Source organism: Eurypyga helias, unplaced genomic scaffold, assembly GCF_000690775.1.
Source record: "Eurypyga helias isolate BGI_N326 unplaced genomic scaffold, ASM69077v1 scaffold4119, whole genome shotgun sequence".
Lineage (NCBI taxonomy): Eukaryota > Metazoa > Chordata > Aves > Eurypygiformes > Eurypygidae > Eurypyga > Eurypyga helias.
This window is the reverse complement of record NW_010271216.1, coordinates 1,264-17,630: the sequence shown is the minus strand read 5'-3', so window position 1 is coordinate 17,630 and position 16,367 is coordinate 1,264. Positions and strand designations below refer to the sequence as shown.

Below are 16,367 nucleotides of genomic sequence, written 5' to 3'. Positions count from 1 at the left end.
AGCAGCTTTTAAAGGATGGCCAGTTTGGTTTTGCGCAGTGGCTTAAAGCCACAGCGTGAAGGATCAGAGAATCCAGCTTTAACTGTTCCTGGTCCAGATTAGGTTCCCTGTGTTCGTTTGCTTCAGTTTCCTCTGCATAAAACTGGAATGCCACTTGTGTTTTCCTCAGGGTATCTGCACAGACAAGTTTGTTCTTCTGTGTAAAGCACTATGAGTCTTCCCAGAAAGGATTTCCCAGGGTAGAAAACAGAATAGCATTAAAAAAACATCTCCAAACAAAAAAACCCTGTGGCTACTCCTGCTCCTGGGACCACTCCACTGTCCCCACAATACAGATGATAGCTCCTGGGGCCATGTGTCTGGAGAAGAAAAACATCCTCATCTCATTAAAAACCTCACCTGGACCACTTAGGCTGCAAGGGCAGACAAGGATGAGCTGCACGCAGCGTGGCTTCAGTCACCATGAAGTTCCCGCCTTTGATTACCCAGCGCTCAGCTCAGGTTCATCAGCAACCTTTACTGGAAAGAGAGAGCTCCTTCTGGCATAACCTGCCTCATCCCAGATCTGCACTGAGACTGGGGGTGACAAGTGTGGTGTGTGCCCAGCCACCTGGGCTACTCTTCACCTGGCTGGCCCAGGCGAGGAGAGCAGTGGTCCAGGCCGAGCAGATGTCCCAGCTCCCGGCGAGATCCAGACCTCACGTCCTGAGCTCACACTTCTGGCTACCAGCTTAACAAAGACAGGGGTGTGAGTTGGTACCCCTGCGGCTGTGCAAAGCTGTCACAGTGGTTCATAGCCATTTCAGGGGGATCCCACCCGCCCCCACAACTATGGCATTTTTAAGTAGTGCCCTGCAAATGGGTTTAAGTAGTGCAATAAGACAAACGCTGTCGGTGACATGCCTTCTCTCTCTCATATGCTGCCTCAACAAGCACATTCTGGTTTTAATTTAATGTATTTACTGAAGAATAAACCAAAGCCTAATCACTCTTCTGCTCTGTAAAATAAGAAAAAGTCTTTATGCTCCACCCCGTTTAACCGTAGCAAACATCATCCGTACCATTACTGAGTGGGTTCCTGAATGCCTTTTCTTTTACAGAAAAAAAATAAAAATTCTGTGGCATGTTGCTTACAGTTGCTTACAATTACAATTGTTGAATTTACAATTGCAAAACCGAGTAGGTAAGGCATTCTAAAAATGACTTTAAATATTCTTTGATGGCTTTAAGGGATTTTTAAATAAACCAGAGAAAGATACTAACAAAAAAAAAAAAATAGAAAAAGTCAATGGAGCCCCTCAAACTGTTTGCTACTTGGTTATTTCTAACGAAGAGCAAGTTTGCTTTGGTTTGGTTGGAATGTTCCCATGAGCTCGGCTTTAGGCTTGCGCTCAAACACTGTGCTAACCAGGCACGCTTGCCTGACTCTGGGCCCTAAATGATGGTCTGTGGCTGTGCAGTGCATCCCTGAGCCCTAATTAATCCACTTGTCTTCAGGGACTCCTTTTCTTTTGCTCACATCTTGGAACAAATTAGCAAACCCTAGGTGTGCTGGGCAGGAGGGCACCTTCCCGTGCTCCCAGAACTTGGCTTTCCAGCCCAAACTGAGGTGTTCCAGCCCTAGCTGAGAGAGGTACATTAGCTGCTCATGCTTCTTTCAGGGACATGGTACAGGAGTGGCACCCTACCTTTAAGGTTGCAAAGATGCTGTTCCAAACAAGATCCTTATTGCTCTCTTCGTGATGCTGTATTAAGCAAGGAGCAGAAATATAAACTGAAAGCCTGTGACATCAGTGAGCACTGGATGAAGTTTTAACAATTAAATTAATGTAGAGGGAAATAAAGAAGATGCAGGATGTTCCAACCGCAGCTGGGGAGAAGCCAGTTTTGTCTGTCCAAAGGAGAGTCGGAAGCAACAATCTTTACACCCAAATCCCCAAACCTTGTTTTAAAGGGCCCTGAAAGGAAGGTGGCGAAGGGGAAGCAGGTCGTTCAGACTCTGCGCTTGAAAGTAGAAACCAAAGTCTTTCGAGTCTGCTCTCGAGTTTCGCACATGCCTGCCAGCAGCACGGGGTCCGTCCTGCGCTCCACTTGGTAGAAAGGACAATTCTTCAGGTGCTCTGACATGCACGCGATGTCGCTGCGCTGCCACTTGTTAACTCGAGAGAACAGGCTGCTGAACTGCCAGATCTGATACGGGAAAAGGGGAGAGAAAATGGGGATGTTGGTAAAAAGAGAAGAGGATATTAAGAATCTATCCGTGGTTATAGTGGGTGTGCATTACCCGTACTGGACAGGCTAGTGAACATCTGGTTGTGCAGGGCTGGCATACCAAGCCAAAATGTGCTCTGTATTGTTATGTACCTTGCACTTGCTGGCTTTGCTGCTTTAGTCAACACCTGCCATTTTTAACAGGAAAGTACCCTTCTACAATTCTTTTTAATGGGAAAATATCCTTCTGCATTTTCTTTAATGGAAAGAATCCTTCTACAGTTTTTGGTGCCAACCCACTGCGTGGCATGGGGAAATGCAGGACACCTGACCAACTCACACCGACAGAAGTCTCCGTCACGTGTACGGTGTGATCCAAGTTGTTTACAGATACATCCAAGATGTTTGTAAAGCAGAGTGACTACGGCATGCTTGTGTGAAACGTGTCTCAGAGAAACCTGACTGGTAAAGACCTTCCAAAGCACCTATCAGTAACTTCAAAGCGATGAACATTACAACGCTGTTGTTATTCGCCCCTCCTCAGCATCCAAGATGTTTGTAAAGCAGAGTGACTACGGCATGCTTGTGTGAAACGTGTCTCAGAGAAACCTGACTGGTAAAGACCTTCCAAAGCACCAGCAGTAACTTCAGTGTGATGAACATTACAACGCTGTTGTTATTCGCCCCTCCTCAGAACGAGCCTGGGAAATCTAAGGTTAGGGTTATTCCTAGAGGAGATACAGGCTTGTAAAAAACAGAAGCGTGCAGTTAAAATGGTATGATTTTGTTTGCAGCGATACGCTGTATCATTCAGTGATACACTAGCATGTAGTGATAAGACTCTGATTAAGTCACTTCAATATTTGCCATTAAATCAAATTAATTTTTAGAGTCATAGCAGTTTTCTTCTCCCTACAGATGTTTCTCCCTGTTCATGAAGGACAGTATCCGGATGTGCTACACCTCAGATCACCTGACCCTGTCCTCGTCCCAGGTAATCATAGTTATTACACACAGTAGTCAAGAAATTCAGACTAATTACAAACAGAATGTTTTCAAGCAGAGTCTGTGCATTGGAAACAAGATTCCTGTGTGGTCAGTACAGAGAGCCAACAGGAGAGGGGTTAGATAGCCCTTAAATTCAAGGCTGCTGGTTTGAAATGGTGCTACAGTAACTCAAGTTAATTGCTATTTGGTTGCTCAGCCGGAATTTCTTCCTTTTACTGAAGGAAGCCACATCCACCAGTAAATTATTTCAGTGGCTAATTCCTGTTTTGGAATAATTTTTGGCTGGGCTAATTCAACTTGCAGCCACCCAACTGTCACACAGATTTTGAATTCACCATGTGTCATTTGTTTTCAGAGCACTTTCTGTTAATAAAGAGTCATAAACTGCTAATCTTCTCTTTGATAAGAATCAATAGGTGCAGATCTTCAGGGGTCTGTTTGAAAGCCAGGTCCTTAAATAATTTATGGGAGCCTTCCTTGGATCTAAATTACTTGCTCCTAGACCTCTGTCTTGTCTGCTTGGTTGTGCTGGAGTCTCTCATGTTATTCTTTCAAGCAGTTTTATGTTACAGCAGCTGTAAGGCTGTCGGCTGGAAAAAAACCTTATAATAACTATTGTTCAGCTAGGACCTAAACCGAGCTGTTTTTATGTATTTCATTGACACTACCCAAACAGCCAATAAGGGAAATGATAATTTTCCAGCACCAACAGCAGGAGACCCACTTTGCAGAAGGCGGCTTCCTATCGCCATGCTGCTCCCTCAGGTGCTCACAACCCAAGGAGTCCAACACTCATAACAAGTCTGTGACCTGCTAATCACAGAATCACAGAACGGTTTGGGTTGGAAGGGACCTTAAAGACCATCCAGTTCCAATCCCCCTGCCATGGGCAGGGACACCTTCCACTAGACCATGTTGCTCCAAGCCTCATCCAGCCTGGCCTTGGACACTTCCAGGGAGGGGGCATCCACAGCTTCTCTGGGCAACCTGTGCCAGTGCCTCCCCACCCTCTCTGGGAAGAATTTCTTCCTGATATCCAATCTAAACCTCCCCACTTTCAATTTAAACCCGTTACCCCTTGTCCTGTCACTACAGGCCCTTGTAAAAAGTCCCCCCCGAGCTTCCTTGTAGCCCCTACAGGTACTGGAAGCGGCTATAAGGTCTCCCTGGAGCCTTCCCTTCTCCCTTGGGGGCTTACGTGAATGCCTGAGCTCCTTTCACAGCCTCATCTCCTTGTTCTTTACCCTTTTGGCATTCTGAAGCGTGTCTTAGTTTTGACATACCCTACTTCAGCTTGTGAAGAACAACAAGAAGTATGAACCTCAAGTTCTTCATAATCCCATGTGTAACCTTTAAATATCAGGAATTCTCAGTTCCCAGTGCTAAAAATGATGAACATGCAAAGAGGTTACCCAAGGCAAGCTTGGGTGGGGACTCAGCTAGTCAGCCCTCCGTTTACACCTTTCTGCCTTTGCTAGAGGTACTGCATTTTACAGCCCTGACCCCTGACAATTGTGGTGCAAATTCACCCCCTCATGAACCTTCCCCAAATCTGCATGTTTATAGGCAGCATACCTTGCTATGCTTGCATTTTATCTGGAGAGAACCCAGAGCTGTCTTTTTCCCAGCATCATGGTCACTTGCCTTTTTGCGAGCTTTCCACGAAGTACCACCATGGGAATATTTTTTTCTCTCCCAGACCAGCAGGACCATTCCCCTCTCTTGAAGAAGAGTGGCACAGATGTCCCTCATCAGCACTGACACTTGTGACAGCTGAGATAAACTGAAGCTGTCCAGGAAGCCCGCAATGTACTTGAGCACTTCCACCGGAAGGCTGCTCAGTGAGTCTTTATTTCTCCCTCGATTAGCCACTGCGGAAGTGCACTTCCCTGATTCAGCAAGCAGGGTGTCCACCTCCGGCTTAATCGCAAATGTCTTGAGCGGCTTGCTGTATATAACCTTGGCCTTAAGTCCATCAGGGCGGAAGTGATTTTGAACAAAAGTACATCCCAAGTAGGCCAGTGGGCAGCGATGCTGGAACCACCCGTCCAGACATGACTGGATATCAGCGTGCACGTTCTTGAAGTGGGACGGGAACTCATCCCTCCTGAAGAAATGGCTGCAAGTGAATGTGAAAGCTGAGCTGCTTTTGTTGTGTCTTCTGGTCACACATTCAGTGTAGAGCTCCACGTGGAGTTCTGGTGGGCTTTTTTCATCCAGAATGTCTGCTAGAACAGCACTGGAGGAGAAGGGCTCCAGAGGAAAGCTATACGTCTGTGTTGCAAAATCCACAAAGAGTCCATCGATACCCCTTGCTTCGGAGATCTCATGGCCTTTCAGCTCTTTTTCCAGTGCACACAGCAGTGTGGCTTGAACTATATTTGCCTTAGGTAGTTCTTCTAGGTGTATTCCCAATTCTGAGGTGTCCACTGACTTGTCTGAAGTTGGCATCTTGTGGCCCAGCGCATCTCCTAGTCGTGCTCTTTTGCCACAGTAACTAACTGGCACTTTGAAGGTGTAAACAGTCTTCACCTCCTGAGCTTCCAAGTTCCCGTAGACAAAGTCTTTTTCTTTGGGTGTGCAAGCAGCCATCTGGCCAAAGCGGATGAGCATTCCCCCATGATGTACCAGATACATGTTGTAATCACCTACACCAACTTCCTTCTTCAGCCTCTCCAGGACCCCTTCTTGCCAGGGAGCCAGTCCTGTCATCTCTGTATTCGATGTTCCTTGTTCAGGCTTTTGGTCTTTTGCCTCTTCTGCACCATCAGGTACTTCCTTTGCCTTCTCTGAGGAGCTGGCAGCATGAGGGGCTGACGCTGTTCTCTTGGAAGCCTCCTCCGTCTTTTGTCCAGCATTGGTTGCTGTGCCCGACACCTTGCAGGCCAGGAGCTCCTTGCTGAAAATGTTCTCCCAGGTTTGGTAACTCCCCAGATCCATTCCCTCCTTGTCCTTCGCCAACTCTTCACGCTCAAGTTGGCTGAGCTCTGACAAGTGGTCGTCACCTTCTTGGGAACCACAGGCTACTCCTCCCACAGCACCTTCTTCCTCACCCATGGTTTCGTCCATTGGCTCTTCCAGTTCATCCTTTTTCCTCCACTCTGGAAACAAGTCAGCTATTTTCAAAGTCCTGAAAAGTATCTTCTGGTCTCTGAGCGCCAAGGCCGTGTCCAGACACTCTTCGTTCAAGGTCTCCTTCATGATGTTCCTGTGGAGGGTTGTGTCTGAATCCACGTTTGGCCAGCGATTCCACTCCATGGAGCAGCAGACAACACTGGCTGGACAGACCTGGAGGTGCTTTGCCAGCTTAAAGCGGGCCATGGAAAAAGGACAGCCATAGGCTGAGTTGAGGCAGGAGACCTGCTCCAAGGGGCAGAGCAACTGGTGCTCCTCTGCCTTGCACATGTGGAAGGTGGCCCCGCAGTGAAAGCGGCAGCTAATCACCATGCAGGAGACGGAGGGCTCAATCGGAGCACGGCAGTGCCGGTTGAAACATCTCTCACAGTGCCTGTGCTGCCCGGGGGGAGCTTTCTGAGCCTGGTGCTGCGTGCAGCAAAGAGAAGAAGACAAGAGTTATTGAAGGAGCAAGAAGGGACACAGGCCGGCTGTGCCCGTGCTTGGTTTCTACATGTCAGGGGATCACATGCACCTCTAGCAGGAACCAGGCTGTGGGCAACTGACTGCCAGCTCCATACCACCACGTATCAGCCCTGAGACCTGCAGTACCTGAGAGCGGCACGGATACAGGCAGGGTCCTTACTCGTTCGCCCAGCAAAGGTGGCCAGGGTTTGGGAGCGAGCTGATTTCTCTCCCCCGCTGGGTCTATCTATACCCAGCTGCTGAAGTCAAGTCTGCGAGGGGCACGATGAGGGAGCTTCCCACTTCCTCAAAGCTGCTGGAGTAGGAAAGATGACGTTTCTTTCTCCTCTCTAGAACAATTAGCTGGTCATTTGTCCTACATGTCTTGTCCCCCCCGCACAGGAATGAATGTTGTACAAATGAACAAGACTGAGAGTGAGGATTATCCCCATGATCCCAGTTCCCAGAGTGGAAACCAGCCTGGGTAAAGGCTAATTTGCCTGGCCTTCGCTCTGCTTTCCTGCTTTACCCTTACACTCTTCTATGAGGCCTGCATTTTGTGGAACAGAGGCCGTGGGGGAATTCCCTTCAGGCAGGTTCACTCGTTACGTCTACTTTCAGACGTCAAAACCTGGACTAAGGTGATGCCTCAGTCTGTGTTTTGGAGAGAAGCTTCCAAGGGCATGGGGGGCTTGTTCCAAGGTTCTAGTCACCCAGTTAAATCCACTTCCTTTCACTTATTTTCACAAACTGCCCTTCCCCCTTCTTCCCCTTGCTGTCACCAGTGAATGCCACGTAGATAGGAAGGAGGAGAAGGTATGGTTTATCTCATCCTCAGCACCACGGTGTGCTGTTAGGGGAGAAGGGGAGTGACAAAGCTCTAACCTCAACAGAACTTTTCCCTTCCTCTCATGGAGCAGGGGAGAGGTCAGCTCCGAACATGACGTTCATCGGGTGCCTCTCTAAGAAAGAATCCATCTTTGTTCGTTTGGAATCCATTTTAGAGCATGATCCCACAAAAAATGGTCACCACTGCTCTACTTTTTCAGTTCATCCTGTGTACTTCTGTACCCAAGTCAGTGTCAAACACGACGTGGAACTGAAGTGGTGATCCTGAGTTGATCATAATTTAGGTTCAGTTCATGAAGGGTGTTAGTGATGCCACAAGGGGCCAGAAGACAGGGAAAAGGTCCCAGGCAGCAAATAATAATACCAGTCTCTGTTTCATAAATTTAGCTGCCACCAGGCAGCTCCATGTATTAAACCTTTTGCAACCAACGGGCTGGATTAAAAGAACAAGTTGAAGATGCCAAAACAAATGTTTCAGAAATTTCAACCAGCTTTAGTATATAAATAGGCTAAAAGTTTTCTTAAGTAAGACTGCATTTCAGTTCTCACATTTCTATATTGATGCAGTTTCAAAAAATATATATATAAGCTTTTCCTCTCCTCCTCTCAAAACCTTTGATATAAAACGGTCCAGCAACAAAAAGCAGAAGTACAGTATGATGTAGGAAGGTCCTTCTAATAAAACGTTATCGCTACCAGATTACTGGCTTTGTGTCAGAACGAACCACTGATTTGCTTTGCTTGCTTTATCCTTCTTTTTCTTCTTTCCCAGTAAGTCAATTAGTTTAATTAGTAAAATCAAGGCACTTATGAAGTCTGCTTCCAAAAGTTCTCCGTTGCTCTTGTTCATAATACCCCTGCCCTTGCAATAATTCCTGGCAATAGCTGTTACTTCTCCGTCAACATGGGAGAACAGAAACACGGAGTCTGGCAGCGAGTAAATGGAGATGGTGGTTAGCACGAGGCACGCCTTCTGTTGTAAAAAGCCCGGGAATGTAAGAAATGACATTCGGGGTCAGAGCAGTGGCCACCCAGCCCAGCAGTCTTCTTCAACAATGTCCATAAGACATGTTGTTTAGGGAGAACGTGTAGGAACTCCTGTGGTCCTTTCCCCTCATATGCAGTTGTTGGATCAGAGAACTGCTCAGTCACTGCTTGGAGCTACTTCCCCGGATACCTTCAACTGGTACCAGTAACGTGGCCCAGAGAAGAGCTGCTACAAGCAGAGAAGTCCAGACTTCTGACCTTCTGCTCCTTGCTGCATTCCGGCTTCGTTCAGTCTACTGCCGCACCAGCTTTAGTTGGGATAGAGCTGATTTTCCTCACAACATGAGGCTACGTTTTGGTTGTGCTGTGTAGAATATTGATAACATAATAAAGTTTTGGGTTGTTGCTAAGGAATGTTTATATCAAGTAAAGGATTTTTCCAGTTTCTGATACTGCACCTGTGTTCCCAGCTACTTCTCTATGAGAGGAGAAGCTTCTCTACAAGAAGCTGGGAGGGGGGACAGCCAGGACAGCTGACCCAAACTGACCAAAGGGGGACTTAATTCCATAAAATGTCATGCTCATGGTATAAGCTGGGGGTGGGCCGGGGGTCTCTCTCAGGCTTGGTCTGGCTCTGGGGCTCTGGCTCTCGGGCTTTTCAGCTCTGACTCTTGCTGCTCAGGGATTGGCTGGGCGTTGGTTGGTGAGCGGTTGTACCACTCGTTATCTTTTCCATAATTTTCATTACATATTAGGAGTAGTAATATTATTATTATTAGCATTGTTAGTATTATTAGTATCATTATTTTATTTCATGTATTTTCAATTATTGAATTGTTCTTATCTCACCCCATGAGTTTTCTTGCCTTTTCCTCTGATTCTCTCCCCCATCCCACTGGGGGAGAGGGGAGGTGAATGAGTGGCTGTGTGGTGCTTTGCTTGTTGCGTGGCGCTTGGTTGCTGGCTGGCCTTAAACCACAACAACTGTGAATCTTTGCAGAAGGGAAAAAGCTAATGATAAGGAGGAACTGTAGTTCTGTTTCCAAACAGGAGCCAGGGTGCTGCTTTTTTTTTGTGAAAAAGAGAAAAAGATTTTTCACAAGCCTTCCCAGCACATTTTCTATGCAGTAGGAACTACCATAGGCTCAGCAGACTCTCACTGGGCTCTTGGAAAAATATACATTATTAGTAAAATAATTAAGACTTTGTTTTTTCCTAAGGTTAAAGAAAATACAGCGGTTTCATTGACCTAGACGTGAGCGCTTGTGCAACCCCAGGCTTAAGTGACCTAAGCCTGAGGAGAGCTGTGCTGCAGAGGAAGTAGGCCCAGAGAAGCTATGTGAAGCTGCTTCCCGTCTCTTTCTTGGAGGCACTATTTCATCTGCTCGTCTTTCTTATCCAGGCAGCGGAAGCCATCAACAACGCAGGAGAAGGAAAGACGTCTGGGAAGAGCGAGGCATGTGGGCTCCTGCAGTCACCAAAGACCACATGCTCTTGTCTGAATTTGGTGTGCGTTAATTGCTCAACACATCTTTGTTCCATTCACTGCAACTTCCAAAACTGACCAATACCCATGTACATCTCTTAGTGAATCCCATTCCACCTCGGTTCTGCAGAGTAAAGGAATAAGTCCCCTGTTGTCCCTTTACCTAGGGACAAACTTGCACGCTGACGTACAAGGCTCAAGCACCTTCCCCTTTGTTTGTGTAGAAAGAGCTCAAGACAGCAACACAGAAAAATAGTATTTTGTGACTACTCATTGGAACATTCCCTGCCTTGTCTTGGGAAGCACTGGCTTCTGCGCAGAGGTGACACCAGGATGTTGGCCCAGCCATATCCAGCCCTCAAATACATGTGGTTTAGGGTGGTATCTGTCCTGCTTTAGGCTGTTTAGTTACATCTACTTCTATGCGGCTCGGAAAAGCAGGAGGTACAGATGGATTTATTCCACATTGGCAGCATCCTTGCTGCTCTCATTCTTGTAGCATTTTGCTGCAAATATAATCTCTAAAAATAGTCCCAGCCATGACTTGCATAAGGTCAGGGGAAGGCTGGGTGCATTACACCGCAGTAAAAACATGAATGTGTGAACAATACTTTCCATTGCAAAACCAGCTCTAGGAGAGAATAACTGATAAATAAAAATACACCTGAGGCACAGAATTTATGGTTCTCCAAAAACGCAGAGAGGGCTGATTGCAAAGTTTTTGGAGAGGAGCCTGCTGTCACACTGCTGTCTGCTGAAACAAACCCCATCTGAGTGGCATGTAAAGACAACACATGCTTTGTTTATTAAAAGCGACCAGACCAGAGCAGTTGGATCCAGAATAGGTCTTCTCAGATCTGCCACTTTCAGTTGACTTCACCTCATCTCTAACTTGCATATGCTGTTCTGTCAGACAAATGATTTCTGTACCTCTCTTCCCCTGGTCACATCTGCGAAGCTGGAGGACTGCAAGAAGGGAGAGAAAACTTTTCTGATATTTATCAGGGTTGGAATGCTGCTTTCATTCCGACATGCTGGCAATCCGGAGCTCCGTGGTTCTTCTGATGATCTAGTTAGCGCTGTGGCTTAGTTGGTGGTGTTATTGGAAGTACACAAACCACCACTTTCCAAACTTTTCAAAAAGTTTACAAATTCTTGCCTCAGGAAGTTTGATAAATAACATCCCGAGGCAGGTGACACACAGATAAGTTGGGTGATGAAGCCTTTCTCTAAACTTGTACACTTACTGGTTTTTTATTTGCTTTATATTGCTTTATACTGGAAAAAAATAATACTAAGAGCTGGGTTAGAAAAAAAATCAAACCAGAAACATTTACTTGAATCATGTTGAAGCTACTGTGGAAAGAAAGGATGAAAATTACAGTCCACAGTCTGTCCACTTTGGTAAATCTTATTTTTAGACTGTCATGACAGCAAATCAAGGAAGGTTTAAAAATATACAGCTGCTATTTCAACTGCAGATCTGTCTGTGTCTGGAGAAGATCTGTTCAGTGACAAGAACTTAGAGTTTATAAAGCAATTACAATTGATTTTCAGTAAATATCTATTTAATTCAGTTGCAGTCAGTGAACCAAAACAATACAACTGGTTTCTTATTTTCTATATGTGGCTGATCACATGACATACTAAGGTTATACATCATATCTGAGCTCTTCTCACAGGCTCCAGGGTTGCCTCCCATTTTAAAAAAAACATCAAAAAGGCCCATCAGAAACTCCAGATAATTGCCTCGAAGAGCACCTTTGTGATGAGATCATAAATAAACCTAAAACCATCTTTCTAAGATTTACAATGTGATAATGAGCTCTTAAAAAAGATCTCAGGAAAGTTTGCGTGTAAATGCTGGGGCCAGGAATGTTAAAGTTATATATAATGTTACAACAGAAAAATCTTTTAAAGGAATGTGAATTACTTTTGGTGAAGTGTATAGGGCAGATAAGAGATATTCTCTATTTCTTTGAATCCTTGTTACCCAGTATGTGGTGTTTAGCTCATTTTTGTCGTAACACTTAAATCCTGAGGTGAATACGGAGTAATTTGTTTCCTTACAGTTTTTCAAGGTATTTACTATCTGAGGGGATTCACAACCAATAATGAATTTATCTTTGCAGTACTAGAGGTGTGTTTGAGGTTAAAAGATACTATTACTTCTGTTTGGCAGCATAAAAAGCTGAAAATGGAATTAATATAATATTCATGTAAATAGACATACGCACTCCAGGCACGGAGATGCGCAGGTTCTGACGTTTCCCTTGCAGTTGCATGCCTCCTGCACAAACCCCCTGGCAGAGCCAGCTGTAGAATCATATTTTCTAGGACAGCATCTAAGCCTCCTTAAACCAGAGCTTTTCTTCTCTTTTCATGCAGCACTCTTCCTCAATCACTACGTACTGAACAACCCCAGCAAGAAATAGGGCTTGGGACTCCCTTTGCTAGACAGATACTCATTTTTTGGAGCTGAGGAAGCAAACACTGTGCCACGGGAAACCGTAGCGGGTCGCTGTCCTTCGTGGCACACCTGCTCTGCAATTGTCATTCAGGCTGGTCTTGCATGTACGTGTTTCCAGCTGAACTTTAAGGGAGTTCAGTGCATATGGTACAGCCCAGGGGAGGTAGAAAGTAGTGGGTCACTGTCCTTCGTGGCACACCTGCTCTGCAATTGTCATTCAGGCTGGTCTTGCATATATGTGTTTCCAGCTAAACTTTAAGTGAGTCATCGCATATGGTACAGGTAGAAAGGGAGAATAAAAGGTATAGATGAAATTTTCATCAATAACACGAATTTCTAGCAAGCTCGAGCAAGACATATAGTTTCTTTGAGACTCAGACCTTGAACAAGTCCACATGGGTTTTATAGGGAGACTTGGATTCCAGGACAATCCTTCTGGTGAACCTCAAATCCTCAGGATAAGGCATGCCGAGTGAAAAGTTTTTCAGTCAGACAAGCGACCTGTCAGATGAACCTGAAGATGGGAGGATGTGGCTGTGACAATTAAGGAGCTACTCCCTGTATTTTTTAGCTGGGGATCAGCTGGTTGGGCCTGTGGCATTTCGTGGCAATAACCACTGGTTCACAGTCACTCAACAGGTCGGAATTGCTTTACACTGAACAAGAAAACGCTTTAAAACGACAGGGACGGAGGAGGTTCTTGGTACAGCGCATCACTCAGGTATGTTCCTTGCTTCCGTCGCAGAACACGCATGCTGCTCGGGTTCCCACAGCACATCCGCTTCCCTTCAGCTCCCTAAACCTGGCACGCAGGAGCGTGGAGCTCAGGAGAAGCTGTCGCCCCGTCAGGCCTCCCCCTCACCCGGTAAATCCGTGCTGGCTGCAGACAGTAAAGAGGCACCGGTACTTGGGGGTGCAATTTCTGTCCAGCGACGTGCACGGGAGCAGCCGTGGGAGGAGTAGTTACGGCTGTGTGCGTTCCCCACCGTGGGACCTGGATCAGAAATATTTCTTGTTCCTCCCTACCTGGTGCAATGTAGCCATAGCTCACCTGAGACAAATCCACGCCAAAATTCCAGGTGCTGAAGTGGTCCCCTGGGCTTGGGGTACGGTGCAGGGCAGCCCAGCTGCACGGCCGCGTGCTGGGCGTACTGGTGAGTCGTGGGGAGACGGGCAGGACAGGGAGAGGGGGAAGGATGTGGCATGGAGCTGCTCTCCTGCCCCTCGTGCTTGTGAGGGGTCCGTGGGAGACAGACAGTCGGGCAAACTCCCATTGCGCATCAGGAAGTGGGGAAATGGGTTTGGTTTGAGTTCAGCAAGTGTTTTAAAATAGCAGGTTCCAGTTCAGTTGCAGTTTGCGGGAAAAGAAAAAGGTCCAAACTGTTTTTCTTCTCTTTGGGCTCAGGTTCTATTTTATGCCCTGGTAAGAATCTCATTAATACGCTTTCCTGAAAACTTCTTGAGATAATCAAGTGAATGGTTTTAAGCAAAACAAATGAAAGGCAGCCCAAGGCAGATGGCCCACACAAAGGATTTCGGAGCTACTGGTCAAGGTCTGAGTCACAAAAAGGAAAGATCCCTGAATAAAAATTGCTGAGCAGCCACAACTCTAAACGGTACAGTTGTGATTCTCTAACACTCGTGATTCTTCATGATCCTAGTATTCAGTCTGGGCTACAAACATACAGTTTGAAGTCTGAATCGACAAAACTCACCGGATTTTAAGTCTTAGCATTTTTGCCAGAAGGTTGCTCTCGCCTCTCCTCTGACCCTTCCCGTATCTCCTCGTCTTGCTCCTCTCAGAGCTTCTTGAAAACTACAGAAACTGAGGTTTTGATTTATCAGCTGTCCTGCTACAGAAGCTCCCATCTTAGAATCAGCACCTGAGTTTTATAAAACCCCAGACACAGTGCTGCAAACTACAGCTAAACCACTGAGCGTACTACGGAGGGTGGTTTTTTTTAGAGCAGCATGTCACAGCAGTGTTCACAGCTACCAGCTGCTTCTGTTTTAGGGTGTCGCTTAAGACATCTTGTGTTTGATTATTCTACTTCATTTTAATTACTAAGGCTGTTCTGAAGACGTCTTGATTTTCACAGCTCAGTACTGTAACCATCGCGTTGCATAAGGTTTGACCAATAAAGACTCCAATTCTATTTACAAATCCTTACCTTAATCATAGAGTCCCCTGCGTCTGTACCGGACACTCGCTCTCCTGGCTGCGTTCAGCTGGGCTGAAGTGCGGTCGGTAAGGGAGAACTGCAAGCAGAGGAGGAGGAGAGAATGGGAGGACACGGAGCAAGCCCAGGCAGAAACATCAAGTAGTTTTGGGATGTTAAAAATAAAACCCGTGCATGTGACCGTGTAGCTCAGCTTACAGAGCAGCCTCTTGGTTAACACTGTCACTTCTGGAGTGATACTTCCCAGAGAAGATGTGGGGGGCACAACCCATAATACTCTGTGCCCCCTGCATGGTAGGAAAAAATCAAAGCCCTTCCCAGAGCCCTGTATCCGCTCCTGCTGCTCTCTGATGGAGGTTTGACCTTTATGACTTAAATGCCCTGGGTGCCCACCCCAGTCTGGGGTTTCTGCTGCTGGGATTGTCGCCGTGCCCCCGGCTCCCAGCGCCACCAGCTTTAGCAGCTGGTGCAGACATCAAAGGCGGGTTTCGGGTCTGTCCTGCCCACCTCTCAGGGACCCCCCGGGTCCTACCAGGGTCCTACCAGGCAGGAAAGAAGCCTGGCTGGTGGGACGGGTGCAGTGCCTGGTGTCATCCTTCCTCAGCCAAACCCGAGGAAGCGAAGGAGCAGAGCGGTCGGCCCCACCGAAGCATTTCACGGGGAGTTTGGTGGTGAGCATTTCACACTCATGGCGAGTACAGGCATATGGGTAGTGCTCCATGTCAGTGAGGTTCAGGGATCAGATGGGGCAGGTGCCGCTTCTCCCCGTTGGGTGCTCACCCCATCTGGCTGCCGGTCACCCATCGTGACCCCTTCTCACCACCTCAGAGAGACACAACACCACCCGGCTGTGGCAGCTCTGAGATCCTAAGTCACAATGGACTTGTTGCTTTGCCTTACCTTTCTCCTTCCCCGCCTGCGAGCCCCCAGTGACCCTCATCGGAACAGCACAGGCAACCGTGTTTTCATTTTTAGGGCTGAACAAAATGTCAGCAGGTGACAACCAAGGCTTGCTGGTGACAGTCGTAATTTAGTAGTGCTAAATATGGTTGGCAGTCGGGCTCCGTGGCCTTTTTTAGAAAGGGCTGTATTATCGTGATACCATTTTCCGTCATGCCATTGCACTGGGGAAGACAGGGGTCAGTGGTAATATGCCTAAACCCGAAATTCATCCAGTCACATGACTGCTGATCTGCTTACCCATCCACTTCCACCCTCCCCACCCCAGTTCAGGGTCATTCTGCCTCCAAAGCTGTCATCATCTTTTTAGACTGTGCTTAAAAACGTGCTGCTTCACTTTTATATCAAATACGAAATGCACAAAATCCTGTATCACTGGTTTAGGGGTGAACTCCCTCCAGCTGAATTAACCCAGATTACTAAAATACTTTGGGCTTCAGAAGCAGCTGTTGTCAGAAACGAAGCTACCTTCTGTCTTAATTTTACCGGCACCTGATGGCGGCCTGGTTTTAGATCTCCGTGTTTCCAGACAGTCCGAACTCCGGCAGCACTTTTTCCTGCTTCCGTGTGTTGCTCGGTGATCAGGCAGACCCCAGCAGCCTGCCCTGGGCCTGCCTCACCCTGCTCTGGTGTTCCA

At 46.9% G+C, this 16,367-nt stretch overlaps 1 protein-coding gene across 1 annotated transcript; it reads right to left on the bottom strand.

Annotated features, from left to right (window-relative positions):
- Nucleotides 1-1,992: 1,992 nt before the first annotated feature.
- Nucleotides 1,993-10,232, bottom strand: FBXO40 (F-box protein 40). The gene is made up of 3 exons (XM_010158711.1): nt 10,214-10,232; nt 4,864-6,746; nt 1,993-2,190 (listed from the first exon to the last, which is right to left on the bottom strand). Exons 1-3 carry the CDS (start codon nt 10,230-10,232, stop codon nt 1,993-1,995), a joined length of 2,100 nt encoding a protein of 699 aa, XP_010157013.1.
- Nucleotides 10,233-16,367: the final 6,135 nt, after the last annotated feature.

What these genes read in the sequence shown, in the direction of transcription:
- FBXO40 (XM_010158711.1), bottom strand. An exon ending in CGTGGAAAGCTCGCAAAAAG is followed by an intron (nt 2,191 to 4,863) that starts GCAAGTGACCAT and finishes TTCCCGTATCAG; the next exon opens with ATCTGGCAGTTCAGCAGCCT.